This window comes from Pangasianodon hypophthalmus, chromosome 25 (genome assembly GCF_027358585.1).
Source record: "Pangasianodon hypophthalmus isolate fPanHyp1 chromosome 25, fPanHyp1.pri, whole genome shotgun sequence".
In the NCBI taxonomy this organism is placed as follows: domain Eukaryota; kingdom Metazoa; phylum Chordata; class Actinopteri; order Siluriformes; family Pangasiidae; genus Pangasianodon; species Pangasianodon hypophthalmus.
The window spans coordinates 2,331,899-2,346,591 of record NC_069734.1 but is presented as its reverse complement, the minus strand read 5'-3'; the positions used below and the strand labels follow the sequence as shown (position 1 = coordinate 2,346,591).

At 38.2% G+C, this 14,693-nt stretch overlaps 1 protein-coding gene across 1 annotated transcript; it reads left to right on the top strand.

Annotated features, from left to right (window-relative positions):
• The first annotated feature begins 5,064 nt into the window (after positions 1-5,064).
• On the top strand, positions 5,065-13,919 carry LOC113540943 (uncharacterized). The gene is made up of 10 exons (XM_053229288.1): positions 5,065-5,173; positions 5,983-6,171; positions 6,873-7,111; positions 7,339-7,599; positions 9,791-9,824; positions 9,971-10,012; positions 10,203-10,403; positions 12,400-12,635; positions 13,049-13,090; positions 13,300-13,919. The coding sequence occupies exons 1-10, from the start codon at positions 5,167-5,169 to the stop codon at positions 13,390-13,392; spliced, it is 1,344 nt and encodes a 447-aa protein (XP_053085263.1). The 5' UTR covers positions 5,065-5,166; the 3' UTR covers positions 13,393-13,919.
• The last annotated feature ends 774 nt before the right edge of the window (positions 13,920-14,693 follow it).

The window sequence follows — 14,693 nt, the reverse complement described above, 5'->3', positions numbered from 1 at the left end:
CGCTAACTTACATATAATCAAGTTTTTTTTTAGTTCTAATGATTTTTTTTTAGCAGCACATAATCTACACATTACAGAACATAATTTACACATTACGGAAGCTGATGCTGTGTTCTCAATTATAACTTGTTATTTTGTCTGTGTTGTGTCCTGTACTAATAAAATATATAGTGGGGTCCAAAAGTTTGAGACTACATTGAAAATCTGGGATTTTTTTTTTTAAAGAAAACTTTACCTTATTAAAGATTATAATCTTTATTATAATCTTTATCTTAATATGTTATTTAATCTCTGTTAAATAACATATTTTCAATCTGTTTATTATTTAGTTTAGAATATGTCTAGCATCCACCATACAAGACCCTGTGAATTGACAATAAAATAAATAAAAAAAGAATAGAAACCAATGATTTGCTGCTGCACTACTATTAGAGCTGCTAACAGCTAATAATCAACACCTTCTGACCAATCAGATTTGAAAATTCATTGGTTATGTGGTATAAGTATCTATAATTATGCCCATTTCCACAAGCCATGATGGGGACACTACAGCAGTATCTCTTTCAGTACTCTTCCATTTTACTGAGGCCTTTTACATGAGCCGTGTGTGTATAAAGCAGACTAGTAACAATATAAAATGCAATTTGATATAAAAAACAATCTATCTGACCTTTATCAGGAGAAGAGGTGAATTAAGGCAAAATGTTCATCTACCCCACTTACTGTACTTTCACCTCATATTAAAGATTAAAAGACTAAAATTCACACTTACAGGTTTGCTTTCCTATAAATGCATGATTTAACTGAGAGCCACATCAGAGAGCATTTGGCAGTCATCCTGTCTCTCTCCACCTATCAGTTGTGTCTTAAACTGATCCTCAACAAAGTACACAACCGGTGTCTAGCAGATGTGTATTCTTAACTTGAAAATGTTTTACATGGCTAAAGAATTGTGTCTATTTTTTGGGACATTCTCAGGTACGCTATGTAGTGATCTAATTAGTTAGCTGACAGTAGCTAAGACTGGCAAGAGACCACATGCACAAACTACCGCATGGTTCTCACGCAACTGCCACCTGGATGATGAACAGACAGCACCATTTCAGCTCCACTGTTGTGGACCGCGAAAGAGCACATGGCCACAGGGCAGGGCGGGGGAATGGAGCAAGGCTGGCGGCCATTAATCACTGAGGCTCCTCATCCTCACAGAGAAGATGGGAGAGGATAAAAGGGCACTGCGGCTTCAGTGGAGTGAGCAGCTTTTGTCACCCCGACTATGCTCATCCTTTTTGCTCTTTGTCTTGCAAATGATAGCGACAGAGACCAGAGCAATGCTCTCCCCCGTGACGCGCTGAGAGCCCTCACCCCCGCCACCTACGGGAGAGTCTCAGACCCCACGCCACCCCTGCACGACGCTACTGGCCCACGCCGCTCCACCCGGCCAATAGCATCCACATCCAGCACAGCCTGCTGCCCCTGGTGGTAGTGTCCCACACCCCTTCTGCACTCCCATCCTCTCTCTTTCCCCTCACTTAAAGAAAAAAACACCACCTTTATCACCAGTCCTGTCTGTGTCTGTGTTCTGCCTGCTGCTGCTGCGAGTCGCTACACTGTTTGAGGATGCGGGCATGAGCACAGACCCAGGCCCCACCCATGCCATGGGCCCCGTACTGAAGCACATGCTCAAGACCAACCTACACCAGCAGGGAGTCACTAAGGAACTAGTGCTAGGGCTCTGAACAGCCATAGAAGTACTTCTGGCCCTCTGCGGACTGAACATGGCCAGAGCCACACCTCTTCCCAACCCCTGCTGGGATGCCCAACGCCTTCAAGCCTAGATGAACCACGCATGACGATGTGGAGACCACACCTTCAAGCAGATCGCCATCCACAAAGGCTGGCCTAAGGGGGACTGGGCCCAAATCATAGCATTCTTCATCTTGGGGGAGGCCCAATTGGCTTACTATGGGCTCCAGGATGCTGCCAACTATGATGTGCTGAGGGAAGATATCCTAGTGTGCTTTGGATTATCTCCCACCATTGTGGCAGCAGAGTTCCACAAATGGGCCTGCAATACTGGGGCCACCCCCAGGAACCAGATGGAGGCCCTGTGCACCCGCAAAAGGTGGCTACAGCCAGATCGGCGGACAGTGACCAAGATCACCAAGCAGGTGGCCAAGTTCCTGAGGTCCCTGCCATCAGAAGAATGCAAGGCTGTCAGCATGCAATCTCTCGGCACCCCCAAAGAGATGGTAGAGGTCCTGGAGTGCGCCCTAGGAGCACTGGCAATCGGCAGAGAGGAGCGGAGAGAGTTTTTCCCCGGCCAACACTGGAAAAAATACCCCCAGCATCAGGGCCCTGGTAGCAGCAGAGAGAGGAGGGCCAAGAGGAGCCGCCCCGACTATGCCACCCCATAAGATGAGCCCATGCCCACTGAACTGGCCCCACCGCCCCACCCCATGCCAAAAAACAGAACCACCTGCAACCACAAAGGTCACAAGTACGGAGACAATGTCAGCAGAACCCAGCTCAGGCCCCCCCGGCATACTTGGCTCAAGAGGAAGAGGACAGCACCAATGTAGGAAGAGAGGGTGAGTCCAATAATTATACTAACCCAATCTCCTCTGTGTATAACTAGGAGGCCAAAGAGGGCAATTTTGGTCAAGAACAGAAGGAGGAAGGCTGAAATGCTTTTGGGGGCTACAGATAGAAGGAGAGAATCATCAGGGCAATCAGGCTTTACCTACCTCATACTTTCTGATAAAAGTGGGCCTACCACACTACCACTCCTAACATTGCACCAACTAGGCGGCCATCTGGGGGCCCACAACACCCTGGGAAAACTAAGGGACCACTTCCACTGGCCAGATATGGAGGAAGAAGTACGAAGTGCCTCGGTGCCAGTGCACCTCCCCTAAGAAGCCTGCACCCGCCCTGCTCATTCTGCTATGTTCCAGCAGCTCCTATGAGTACACCAGCAGTTTGCACCAGCCTACTTGGACGACGACGATGACGTGATCCACCCCCACACAGGTTTGGACCACCTGCACCATCTCAGAGAGGTTCTCGGATTAACAGCAAACCCCCAAAAGTGTCATCTGGGGCTGACCGAGGCACAGTACCTGGATTACTGCATCGGCTGGATCCTGCTGAAACCCCAAGAGAAAAAGATCGAGGCATCAAAGAATACCCATGACCCACTTCCAAGTGACAGGTATCTGTCTTCTTGAGGTTGGCAGAAGGTTTGTCTCTAACTTCTCCTCTCTAGTCTCCCCCCTCTCAGACTTAACAAAGAAGGGACAGCCGGACTGGGTGCTATGGTCTGTGGCAGAGGAGCAGGCATTCCAGACTCTGAAGCAAGTGCTCGCAAGCTCACCAGTGCTAAAGAATCCAGATTTTGATTGGCCCTTCACCGTGTACTGGGACACTTCTGAGACAGGCCTGGCCACTGTATTCTCCCACATTTTTGATGGGGAAGAACATCTGGCCATAAAGTGGGCCGTTGTACAATTGTGATATTACCTCTCCGGCAGACACTTTACCCTGGTCATGGACCACGCCCCTCTGCAATGGATGGCAAAAGCGAAAAATGGTAATTTACGAATAACCCTGCAGATTCTGTCATTGTAGGATTTCTCATTCCAGGTACAACGTCAAGTGGGGGTCCACCACGGCAATGCAGACGGGATTATCATCACAGGATGATAGGGCAAATGCTTTTCTGCATCGGTTGGGGAAGCTCATTTTTTTTTTATTTCAGCACGAAAAATGGTCTGGCCAGGACCTTTTTAGAAAAAAATTGTGAATACACCCTAATTCAAAATTTAAAAAAAATTTAAAACTTAAAAAAGTATACACTTAATGAATTGTGTGTAAGGTGAGGACTGTCTTCATCATGAACACCAGGGACTGCTGAACTCCCAATCTAATGATGAGGCACTGAAAACCATAATAAAGCATCTAGGAAGGAGAAAAATAATCAAATCAGGTCTCTGAGCCAAGCTGTTCGAGTGTAATTTTCACAATCAGAATCTGTTTCAGATTATCAAAAACATAATTTCAGAAACAGTCAACCTGATTTACAACAGGTTAAGGGAGGTTAAGGGACTGCCAGATTGTGAACGACCTGCTGTGTCTCTGCTATGTTGCTATTGGCTCAGCAATATTGTTTTACCTGATATTGTTGCTTGTGTTTTAATAAAAACTGATAGATGCTTTGCTTGATAATAAACTATAGGCATAGGGAATGAAAATTAAAATAAAAATAAAAATAAACAATTCTAAAATGTTTCATTGTAAACATATTAATTATTATTTACTAAACATTAAAAATAATGATTCAATAAAACTATACTCAATGTGCAAGCACACATGAAAAACAACAATAACAACAACAAAAAGTGAGCCATGGACTCTGAAGAGATGTGATGTCTGTTTTTAATATGACACTGAGGAAGTAAACACACAATTCTTTAAATATTCTGTTTTCCTTGTCAACTTTAAAAAAAAAAAAAAAGTCATGCTGGCAAATCAAGTTACAAATTGTGTAACTAGAACTGGGATGTAGGTCAATAACAGAAACATAGATTACAAAGAAAGAAGTGTATATACCATCACTAACGAGACATAATAAACTGTAACACGGTAAAAATGAGGGCAAAAACGATTACTGTGCTAGGAGATTTTAAAACAGTTTTGCACATTTTTCGGCAGGTTTTGTCAAGATAAATATAATCATTTTTAAGACTTTAAATTCTACAGACATTACACATTATTAAATGTAACTATGAATGGATAAAAGAATAAAGTATGACATCATTTTCCAATACATTAAAATATGAATTGTGGCAAACTGCTTTGGTATAAGATGAATCAAACATTTCCAGGCATGCTGTTATAGAAAAATAATCAATTTTGGGGTTGTAACAGAAATTCCTCATCACACCACCCTGTCAGTGATTATTTTTCTATAACAGCAGAACACAGAGTGTTTACACAAAGGAGCTTCTTACAGGAATTACATTTGCTTTCCTGTAAATACATAACAGAAAGCCAAAAGTGAAAGTGAAAGTGCATTTAGCAGCCTTCCTGTCTCTCTGCACCAGTCTCAAACTGACCCTCAACAGAGCACACGACAAACCTGGGCTTTAATTTGAAAATTTCAAAATGCGTGGTATGTATTCTTAACTAATAAATACTTTTGCGTGGGTGATGAATTTGTATTGCTGTGCTTGTGTAGCCTCTGAATTTTTGCATGTAGCATCACTGTAGTCAGTGAAAGAAAATTAATAATCTGTAGGTTAGCAGCAAATAGCAACAGCATGTTTTTAATCCTGACTATGCTTATAAACATTAATTTACAGTCCTGACTGCTAAGTTATGGTGCTATGCTAATAATTATGCATGTAGATGTGTGTTGCTACAGCAGGTTCCTTTTTTTTTGTTGTTGTTGTTGTGTGGTTTTATGGTACCATTTTGTTTCACTTTTTTTAACGACCATTGGTGGTGCTTTTGCTCTTTTCCTGTGCTACAAAAGTCCAAAATAATCCACTTTAAGATATTTGTTAAGAGCAAATAATCTGATGCAAAAAACTAAACTTTATATTATATTTTGTAAACATATATATATATTTTATCTTTGAAAGCTCTGCTAGCACATTTATACCAGCCTCTCCTGGATATATAAAATCACCAACACTTGACAATATCCATGAAATTGTGTATTATAATGCTAATATACAGTATTGTGATATCATCCTATCATATCATATGATATTATCATATCGCCCCGCCTTATAATGAAGTGCTGCAGTGCAGTCATGGTTTTATGTAATATGTGTCTTTTTATAACTACTGTACACTTATTACTGTATGTTTTTGATTTTGAGTTTATAAACCATTGAACATGGCTTTATGAGTGAATGCACTGCTAATGTTCTTGTGTGTTTATTAGATTTTTATGTTCTGTTCTCTGATCTACAGCACTCAGAGTCTTCTCCATGGTTTTGGGGAACACCATGAACTCCCACAAGCTCTTTATGGATCGTCTCAGTTCCAAAATGAAGCTACATGAAGCGTACTCAGAGAGTGATTGTGATGTCATCATTGTGTTTGTACCGATTGTGTCTCGAGCTGGAACGGACATTCAAGCTGCTCTTGAAAAACTTCACAGTAAACACCCGCATACATATGGCTGCTTTCACACTTGGTGGTTTTTTTTTTTTCTCAACTGTCAGCACACATTTTCCAGCACACATTTTTATGTAGTCCTACAGGAATGCTGCCATCTGTGTTTTTGGGCATAAAAATTAGCAAAAAAGTTCAACTTTTCAGAAAAGTGCCAAGTGACATCAAGCACATTTTTACCTCCCTGAACCAATCAGGTCGGTTAATGAGTGAATATGAGCAGATTTACAACATACTGAATAGAAAATAATTGATTGCCAGTACAATAATGTTGCAGTGTAACAAAAAATAACATTGTGTGGATGTTTGGCATGTTCAGTGGTAAATGATGCAGTCAAGTACAAAAACTCAAATTCTCTTGATTTTCTGCCTCAAAAGCTACAACAAAGACAAAACAACCTCCTCATCACCAGAGTTACACCAATCTTTATTTCTGGTAATAATATATCTAATGTAGAACGCACTAGCTACGACTGGTAAGAGCGTTGTCATGGTTGCAGTGTGAGCGTTGCAAGAGGCGAGTTATTTCATATCAGCACAAAAATGCTCAGGTACCAGTACTTAAAAAAAACAGGGCAAGTGTGAAAGCACCATTTATTGAAAACTTCTATATATATTTATTTATGAATTATTTGTTATGTGAGCCATCTCTCTCTCTCTCTCTCTCCCTCTCTCTCTCTCATCAGGACATTCATACAAGAACATCATTCTGGTGTCTCTCCACCACACATTTGATCCTCATTACATCGCTCCAGACAGCAGACACTCTGTTCACAGGAGTGACGTGTTTGCTGTGGACTGTCTTTATCATGAAGACCAGGGACTGCTGACCTCCCGATGCAATGATGAGGCACTGAAAAGAGTAATAAAGCATCTAGGAGGAGAAAAATCATCAAATCAAGTCTCTGAACCGAGCTGGTTGAGTGTAAGTAAAATGTTAAACAGCCACCATGCTACAGTCACTAACACCATGATAAATGCTACAGCCATCACATGCACTGTTATTTGTATAATTAACATATTTAATACCATTAATATAAGCATGTTACCTTATTTTGTCATAAGACATCAAATATTTTTCTACATTCTGCTCATACAGGAAACTGGTCTGCTGGTATCTAAACAAGCTAATTTTACTCTCTTCCTCTGCAGGGTGTGGACAACACCGAACTGATTTCTTGGATATTCACTGTGTTGAGCATCTTCCTTGTTTATTTAGTTCTGCCAGAAGGGTACAGCTTCTTCACCTTATTAATTTTCGAGATATTTCTGCTGATTATCATGGCTGTCACCCTGAATTACTACAACCTTATCAAGAGGACCCTTTGGATTTTTATTAGTATAAACATTTTGTTTTTCATTCTCATACTTGTCATTCAGAGCCTCAAGACTGAGAAGCAAGATTTGCAGAAGTAATTATTACATCATAACTAAAAATTAGTAGTAAAGTAAATCATTGAATCATGATTTAAATTTGTCTGTGCATGAACTGTAATGACTCTAGCCCAATTACTGAATTTAGTAATGTCACTGAACGTGGTGAAAAGATGTTAAACAGATAATATTGCTTTGCCTGATATTGTGGTATGTGGATTAGAAAACTGAAATCTTGTTAATAATAAATAAACACTTCACTATTCAATAATAAACTATAGGCATGGGGAACAAAAATGTGTTAATTCGTCATTTTGTTAAAAGTTTGTAAAAAAAAAAAAAGTTGTCATTCAGAACTCAGAGAAAGGTTTGGTTTGAGATTAAATAAAAAACTCTTGAACTGAATCAAATTAGAAATATAAAATATATAATTTTGAATACAAATTTATAAAACTTTATTCAATAAACAAAACAGTTTTGCTATATTAATGGGATTCAACTAAAATTGGTAAAGGTATATGGTAATGGTCCAGTACACAAAATTCCTTGCACAATTAATTCTTAACCATTAGTGATTAGTTTATGGCTACAGATTAGACAATTTGAAGTCAATTAGATGATAGATGAGTGCAGGTCTTTGGATAGCAGTGTGATCCATTTGGTACTCAGAGAGAACACAGAGACAGGGCTGCATTCAAAATGCTGAAATAAGCTGTTCTTAAGAAACAAAACTGCTTTGGAAAAGAAACAGCATTGTCCAGCCCTCTCTGATCAATTACCAAATAACCTTGACAACATTTTGGATCAGTGCAATCTCAAAGTATGGCTTTATTTGTCACCGACTGTGAGCCAGATGCAACTGGATCCAAGTACAGGGCATATTAAATATTAACAGATCTAATACAAACCAGGGAACAATCAACTACTCAGTATAGAAAATAAAAGTGCAGGAAACAGTCAAGGTCAATGGCAGAAAGTATCTGCAATGCAGCTTGTATTAGGAACAGGAGAGATAAGGAATCAGAGCTAGGATGTAGGTAGATAAAATAAAAACACTGACCACAAATAAAGAATCGCATAGTAGAAATTATGAACATGTGAAAATTCTGTGAATGTCTCTATTGTCTGTCTCTCAGTGTTGCATTGCAAACTACAAACACACAAGCAAATCCTGACACCAAAACAGCCACTTTTGCTGGTTCATATATTCAATCTAGAGCGAGCACTGAAACAGAAACCATTTTCTAACCTTTGGCTTACAATCTGAAGTTTTGCAAAAATACTGAGTGATTTTATTAGGGCTAATAAAAGATTATAATCAATAATTACATCAATAGTCAGTATCCACAAAAGAGACAGTTGACAAAATTTATTTATAAATGAAAGAATTAAGATATCAGGATTTAAAATTAGTCTTGCATTGCAGTGTTAACAAGTGTGTGCCTTTGCTTGGAAGCTGCAACTCGGAGAACCAAACAAAGCAAAATAACAAAAGGAACAAGAATGTGTTGACAATGTTCAAGGGGTGTGGTGAGGGCAGAACTCAGGAAGAAATGCTGAACAACAAGAAAACAAGAAAGTTAAGGACAAAAGACAACCTACCCAACTATGCAAACACAAATGTCCACACCTGGGCTACACGACACCAGCACACAGTATGACATTTACTTAGTTTTATCGTCTATTACATGGATACAGTTTTGTGCCAGAAACACATTTCATCCCCTAAACACTCTTCAGCAGAGTTATCAGAGACCTTAAATGGACAAATCTGAAGTGATCTTACGCCTGAGCTCACATCCATTCATGGTGAGGTTTTTATTTGCATTGAAGTGGATTTATATCTATTCAGCGTGTGTTCATTTGTCCCTGTGGAGGGAATAAACCTTGTCCTTGAGGGTGTGCTACAGAACAATAATCTCTCAACTAGAAACCGGTGTCTTTAAACTAGCAATGCCGGTATTTATAACCACAATAAACTTAACCATGTCCATAACCACTTTTACCCTGTAATTGTTCCACAAAATTCGACTTTTCATGACGTTTTCAGAACTAAGAAAATAATGACACTCGTAGTCTTTTAAAGCTTCCGTGATTTACCCTTTAAAATATAAAATGATCAACTAAAATAGAAAATTATTAACTTCAGGCTGATAACAGTAACTCCATAGCACACTCTGTCTTTTTTATGCCTTACTCATTTCATGTTCATATTGTGCACACTTTGCAGGCAGAGGTGGAGGCTCATAACGTTCCATACACTGGTATATTTATAGAGGCTTCATTTGTGTTTAGTTTCCCAGAAATGCAGTCTGAGGCCTAAGAGTGAAAGTAAAAGTACCAGGAAAAAACTTTACCTCATTATTCTAACCTGTGGTTTGCACATCATTTGTCTTCCAACGGATTTCAGATCGTGTAACTCGGCTGAGATCTGACTTCAAAATGACCCAAGGTATGTGTTCTTAATAATATCTTACTGCATGATATTATGTGATATTGTGCTGATCCTGTTTAACCATTTGCTCTGTGTATGCGACTTGAGAAAATGTATCATATGCATTTGTGCAGCCACATTCCATTAACCCTTTATTTACACAGCAATTAATACTGTAAAAGCTTCTTTCTTTTTTCTTGATGTACAGTCTTTCCAGCAATTATCAGATTTTTTGTCATGGTCCTTGGAAACACCGTGGATTCCCACAAGACTTTTCTGAATCATCTGACAATTTCACGAAAATTTCGAGAAGTGAATACGCTGAATGACAGTGATGTCATCATTGCTTTTGTCCCAATTGTGTCTCGAGCTGGTACTGACATTTCAGCTGCAATAGAGAAGATTCCTGGTAAGTACAAATAACTCTCTCTTACTGTGTTTACATTAAATAAACTTTCTTTAGCTTACTGTAAAACATTACTGTAAACTCTTTATTTTAATTATTATCATTTGAGTAATAAATGCATAATTGAATGATTATTATTATTATTACATTTAAAAGCACCATTTTCAAAAAGCCCTTCTCATAAGAATAACCGGAAGTGGGCGTGGTCTGTACTGGAATCTTTTTTTTTTTAATGTTAATCCTACCACTATGCACTGGAAACACTGGAAAACACACTGAAAAAGCCAGGGCTCCTGGAAATATTCACAAATTATAACAACAAAACATAACGTTTATATATTTTAAAAATAACTTTTATAAATATTTAACTCCTGGAAACCTGTCAATCTTCTAGCTGATGTGACTGAGTAAGCTAGCTAACTATTTTTTCCCAAATCAGAAAACTGTCATTTAGTACATTTTTGACAACAATAGCCATCCATTTGATCAGATTTACTTAGTTTTTTTTTACATTTCACAAAATTCAGAAAAATCTACTGTAAAGCTGGGACACTCTCAGTGCTGCTGCGAGTCAAAATTGGGTCCTTTAAGCAGCATTTCATTATAATGACTGAACAATTTTCTGAAAACATTTTCTTTTAATAAAGACAAAGAACGATCATATAACAATGATGAAAAACACATGCAACAAATGTACACATTTTAATGATATTTTTTTAAATGAATTAAATGATTATTTTTGGAGACCCAGCAGAGAGATCCTGCTCTGTGCACAGAGCACAGATATGCATGAGCCATATGGAACAACAACTCAATTGTAATGATGAGTCAGCAGAGTAAGGAACCATTTGCAGCTTTTAATGAAAGGTAAACACAGTAGTACAAGCGTGGTTGAGAAACAGCAAACAGGGTAATCAGAGGCGAGACAAAGGCAGAATTATCAGACAGGCGGATGATCGGGGCAGGCAGCAAACAATCCAGAAACGAAGAGAAGAGAACAGTCCAGGGTCAAACACAGTAATCCAATAAAGAAGTTAGTAACGCTCAGAAATGTCAGCTGAGGCAAAACAAGACTTTGCAGAGAGTGAGTGTGTGGCAGAGGCTTAAGTAATCCGGTAACAAGCTGCAGGTGAGCTCGAAATCAGTGCTGAGCACGGGGTGATGGGAAATGGAGTTTAGAGGGAGAAATCAATACTCGGGTGAAGGTGACCTCTGGTGATGATCAGGGGGAACCACAGACTCGTTACATCAATATATGAAGGCATATTTCTATTTTTTTTTACATAAATATAGTTTCATTTTGGAGCTCAGTAAAGCAGTGTGTGGGTCGAGTTAAAAGTGAAGAGTGCATCTCCTGTTTGCATCATGTTAATAAACTCATATTTATGGCATAGTATGGCATTGTATTTATGTGGTTGTGTAGATGTGTTACATTTATGGCATTGAGCAGTAGCCCTTATCCAGGCAGACTTACAGAACTTCTTTGGAGTCTCAATCTAAAACATCCTCATGCTAGTTCACTGATTCAGGGACGCTGGTGTAAAAACCCTGTTGGAGACATTAATACAGTATGAAAAAAAAATAAGACACTAAAATTTTTATTAAGTTAATTTAATAAACAAACCTTTATAATAGCATTATATACATTCCTGAAATTTCAGAATCTCTGAAAATCAAGTTACATCTTTAAATGGGAATAAATGATTTTTAATAATTCTTTATTACTTTTTGTTTTATTTTTATCAATTGTGCATTAATTTGTTAAAAAATATAATTCACTTGACCAACCCAGTGTTAATCTCCTTAAACTTTCAGGAGCCATCACTGGGTTCAGATATACACTCTTTACTCTCATACACACCTGTCCTATTAGCGCCACTGCACTTACTGAATAATTTATAGTAATAAAGAGGTAAAATCACCTGGTATAACCCTCAAAAAAGTGTGTAATTTATTAACTCTGTGTTTTCTCATTTCTCTCTCTCTCTCTCTCTCTCAGAGGGTAAACCTGTCGTTCTCGTGGTGCTCCACCACACATTTGATCCAGACTACATCGCTCCAGACAGCAGACTCTGTGTAAACAAGGAAAAAGTGTTTGCTGTAGATTGTCTCTATCATGAAGATCAAGGGCTGCTGAGATGCCTGCGCAATGACGATGCAATCAGAGCCGTGAAGAAGCACCTGACAGTCGAGGACCACAGTGGGGATGTCTTCAGAGGTGGTGACTGTGTTGCGGTAAGGAAAATATAGCCTTTTAATCAAGCCTTTATTTATACTGTATATTAATTTTTTTGCTGGACATGAGAAAGAAAGAGAAATAATGTAGCTTAGCAGATAGCACATTAGTCACAAATCTCCATCACCCCAAATCACAAATCACACTAAATCATCATACACTCATATCAGGCATTGCCGTTAAGTTGTTCAGTCCTCCCAATTTGTTTTGTATGTAATGAATAAAACACTTCTTGTGGTGCTGTTATAGCAAAATAATCAATGATGGGGTGATGTGATGAAGCAGATTTACTGTTACCACCCTGTTTAACACTCCTGACAAAGAACTGTACAAAATAACAGTGAGTTGATTATCTAAACTAATTCATTACTTTTGTTTCCATTTTTCCCCATGCCCCTGTTGACTCCTGAAGTGCATACCCTGTACGCGAGATGCAGAAACTGGGTGCCAATCTGTGAGTTGAATCAATTAAGTTCTGTTCACATGAAGGAATATAATATGTTAAAAAAAAAAATCTTTAATGCCATCTGCTGGTCAAAAACTGTTTTTTGTATGTATTTTTATACAAAGAATATACATTTTGTATATATACATATATATGCAATACAGAGAATAATTTTGGTGTTTTTTCTTTTTCTTTCTTTTTTTTTTCATTTTTTCCAGATGAAAGCAAAGCGTCCTATGTGGATATGGATTGTTGCAATTTTCACTGTGATCATCATCTTTGCGATTATACTTGGGGTTTCGTTTCGCTGAAGCCACTGTACTTGCCATACTCTTAATTTAACTAAGTTCACTTAATTAATGCTTTAATTCACGGTTTAGAAATGTAGTACAAAGCTTGTGTTAGAGGTATATCTATAATATAATGATTATGAAGTACTTTGGATAAATAGTTTATCACTGCATGTGCTTTAGACTGTTGGCTTTGTAGCGTTTAGTATAAAAATATCTGTGTATATGTTATTTTATGACAGACCATAGTAACAGATTAGTTTAATTATCTCTCTCCCTTTAACGTTTTTGCCATTTGTTGCTTTCTGACATACAGATTTGAAATAGAAAACAAAATTACATTTACGGAATTCGACTTGCATATTTGATTTATTTATGTTTATGTTATGTTAGGTGACAAAGTGCACATTACTCCAGCAGACTTGTACTGCTTTTTGCTCATTTTTAACTTGTTGGTTACGATATGCAACACAGTATAGGCTAGTTTTTGTTTTGTCTTGTTTTGTGCAGTATATAGTATAATGGTGTTTTTTGCAAATAAAAATAAAAGAAATAAATGCAAAGAAAAAATATGTACCATCTGGTCCGTAATATAATGTGAGTTTTTTTGCTTTGAAAAAATAGTGACTTTTTGTGCCTTTTTCACTCACACACACATCACTGTATTTTGTCATATAGTCTAATCATGCTAGTTATTTCTGTTTAGTCTGGTGTAAAATTCGGGTAGCTAATTTAGCTAGTGAGCTAACTAGTTTGCAAGACAATGCTTGCACACTCTAACATCAGTGACTTTTACAACTTTTACAGCATTTAAATAATACTTTAACAAAAAAAACCCCACAGTTCAGCATTTTGATGCTTTCTGCATTTTTTGGGAATCTTTACAATATGTCCATAGACAACCATTCATTTCACTGGGCTGAGGAAGAACCAATATGGCAGCCATGAAGCTTCACTTTATTTTGTACAAAATGGCGTCTTCATCTATCTAGGTCTCTGTCGGTGCTGTTCCCCCAGATACTGCGGCATGGTATGGTAAAACTTCTCTGATACCACATTTTGATGTATCATAGTGTAACATAATCGTCTTAAATTTGGTTTGTGTTCATGCAGGGTATTGAGGGACAAAATGGGTGGAGCTAGGAAAAAGTCATACTATTCACTGGTCAAACATAATTATTGCAAGTCATCGTTCAAGCCAGAAACCCACCATTTTGGTTGCTACAGTATTAAATAATATGTTACAAATTTGTTATTTATAGTAGTGCGCTGTTTGTAACAATAGCGTTTTGGGATTTAGCCTGGATAGCTGGAATTAGATT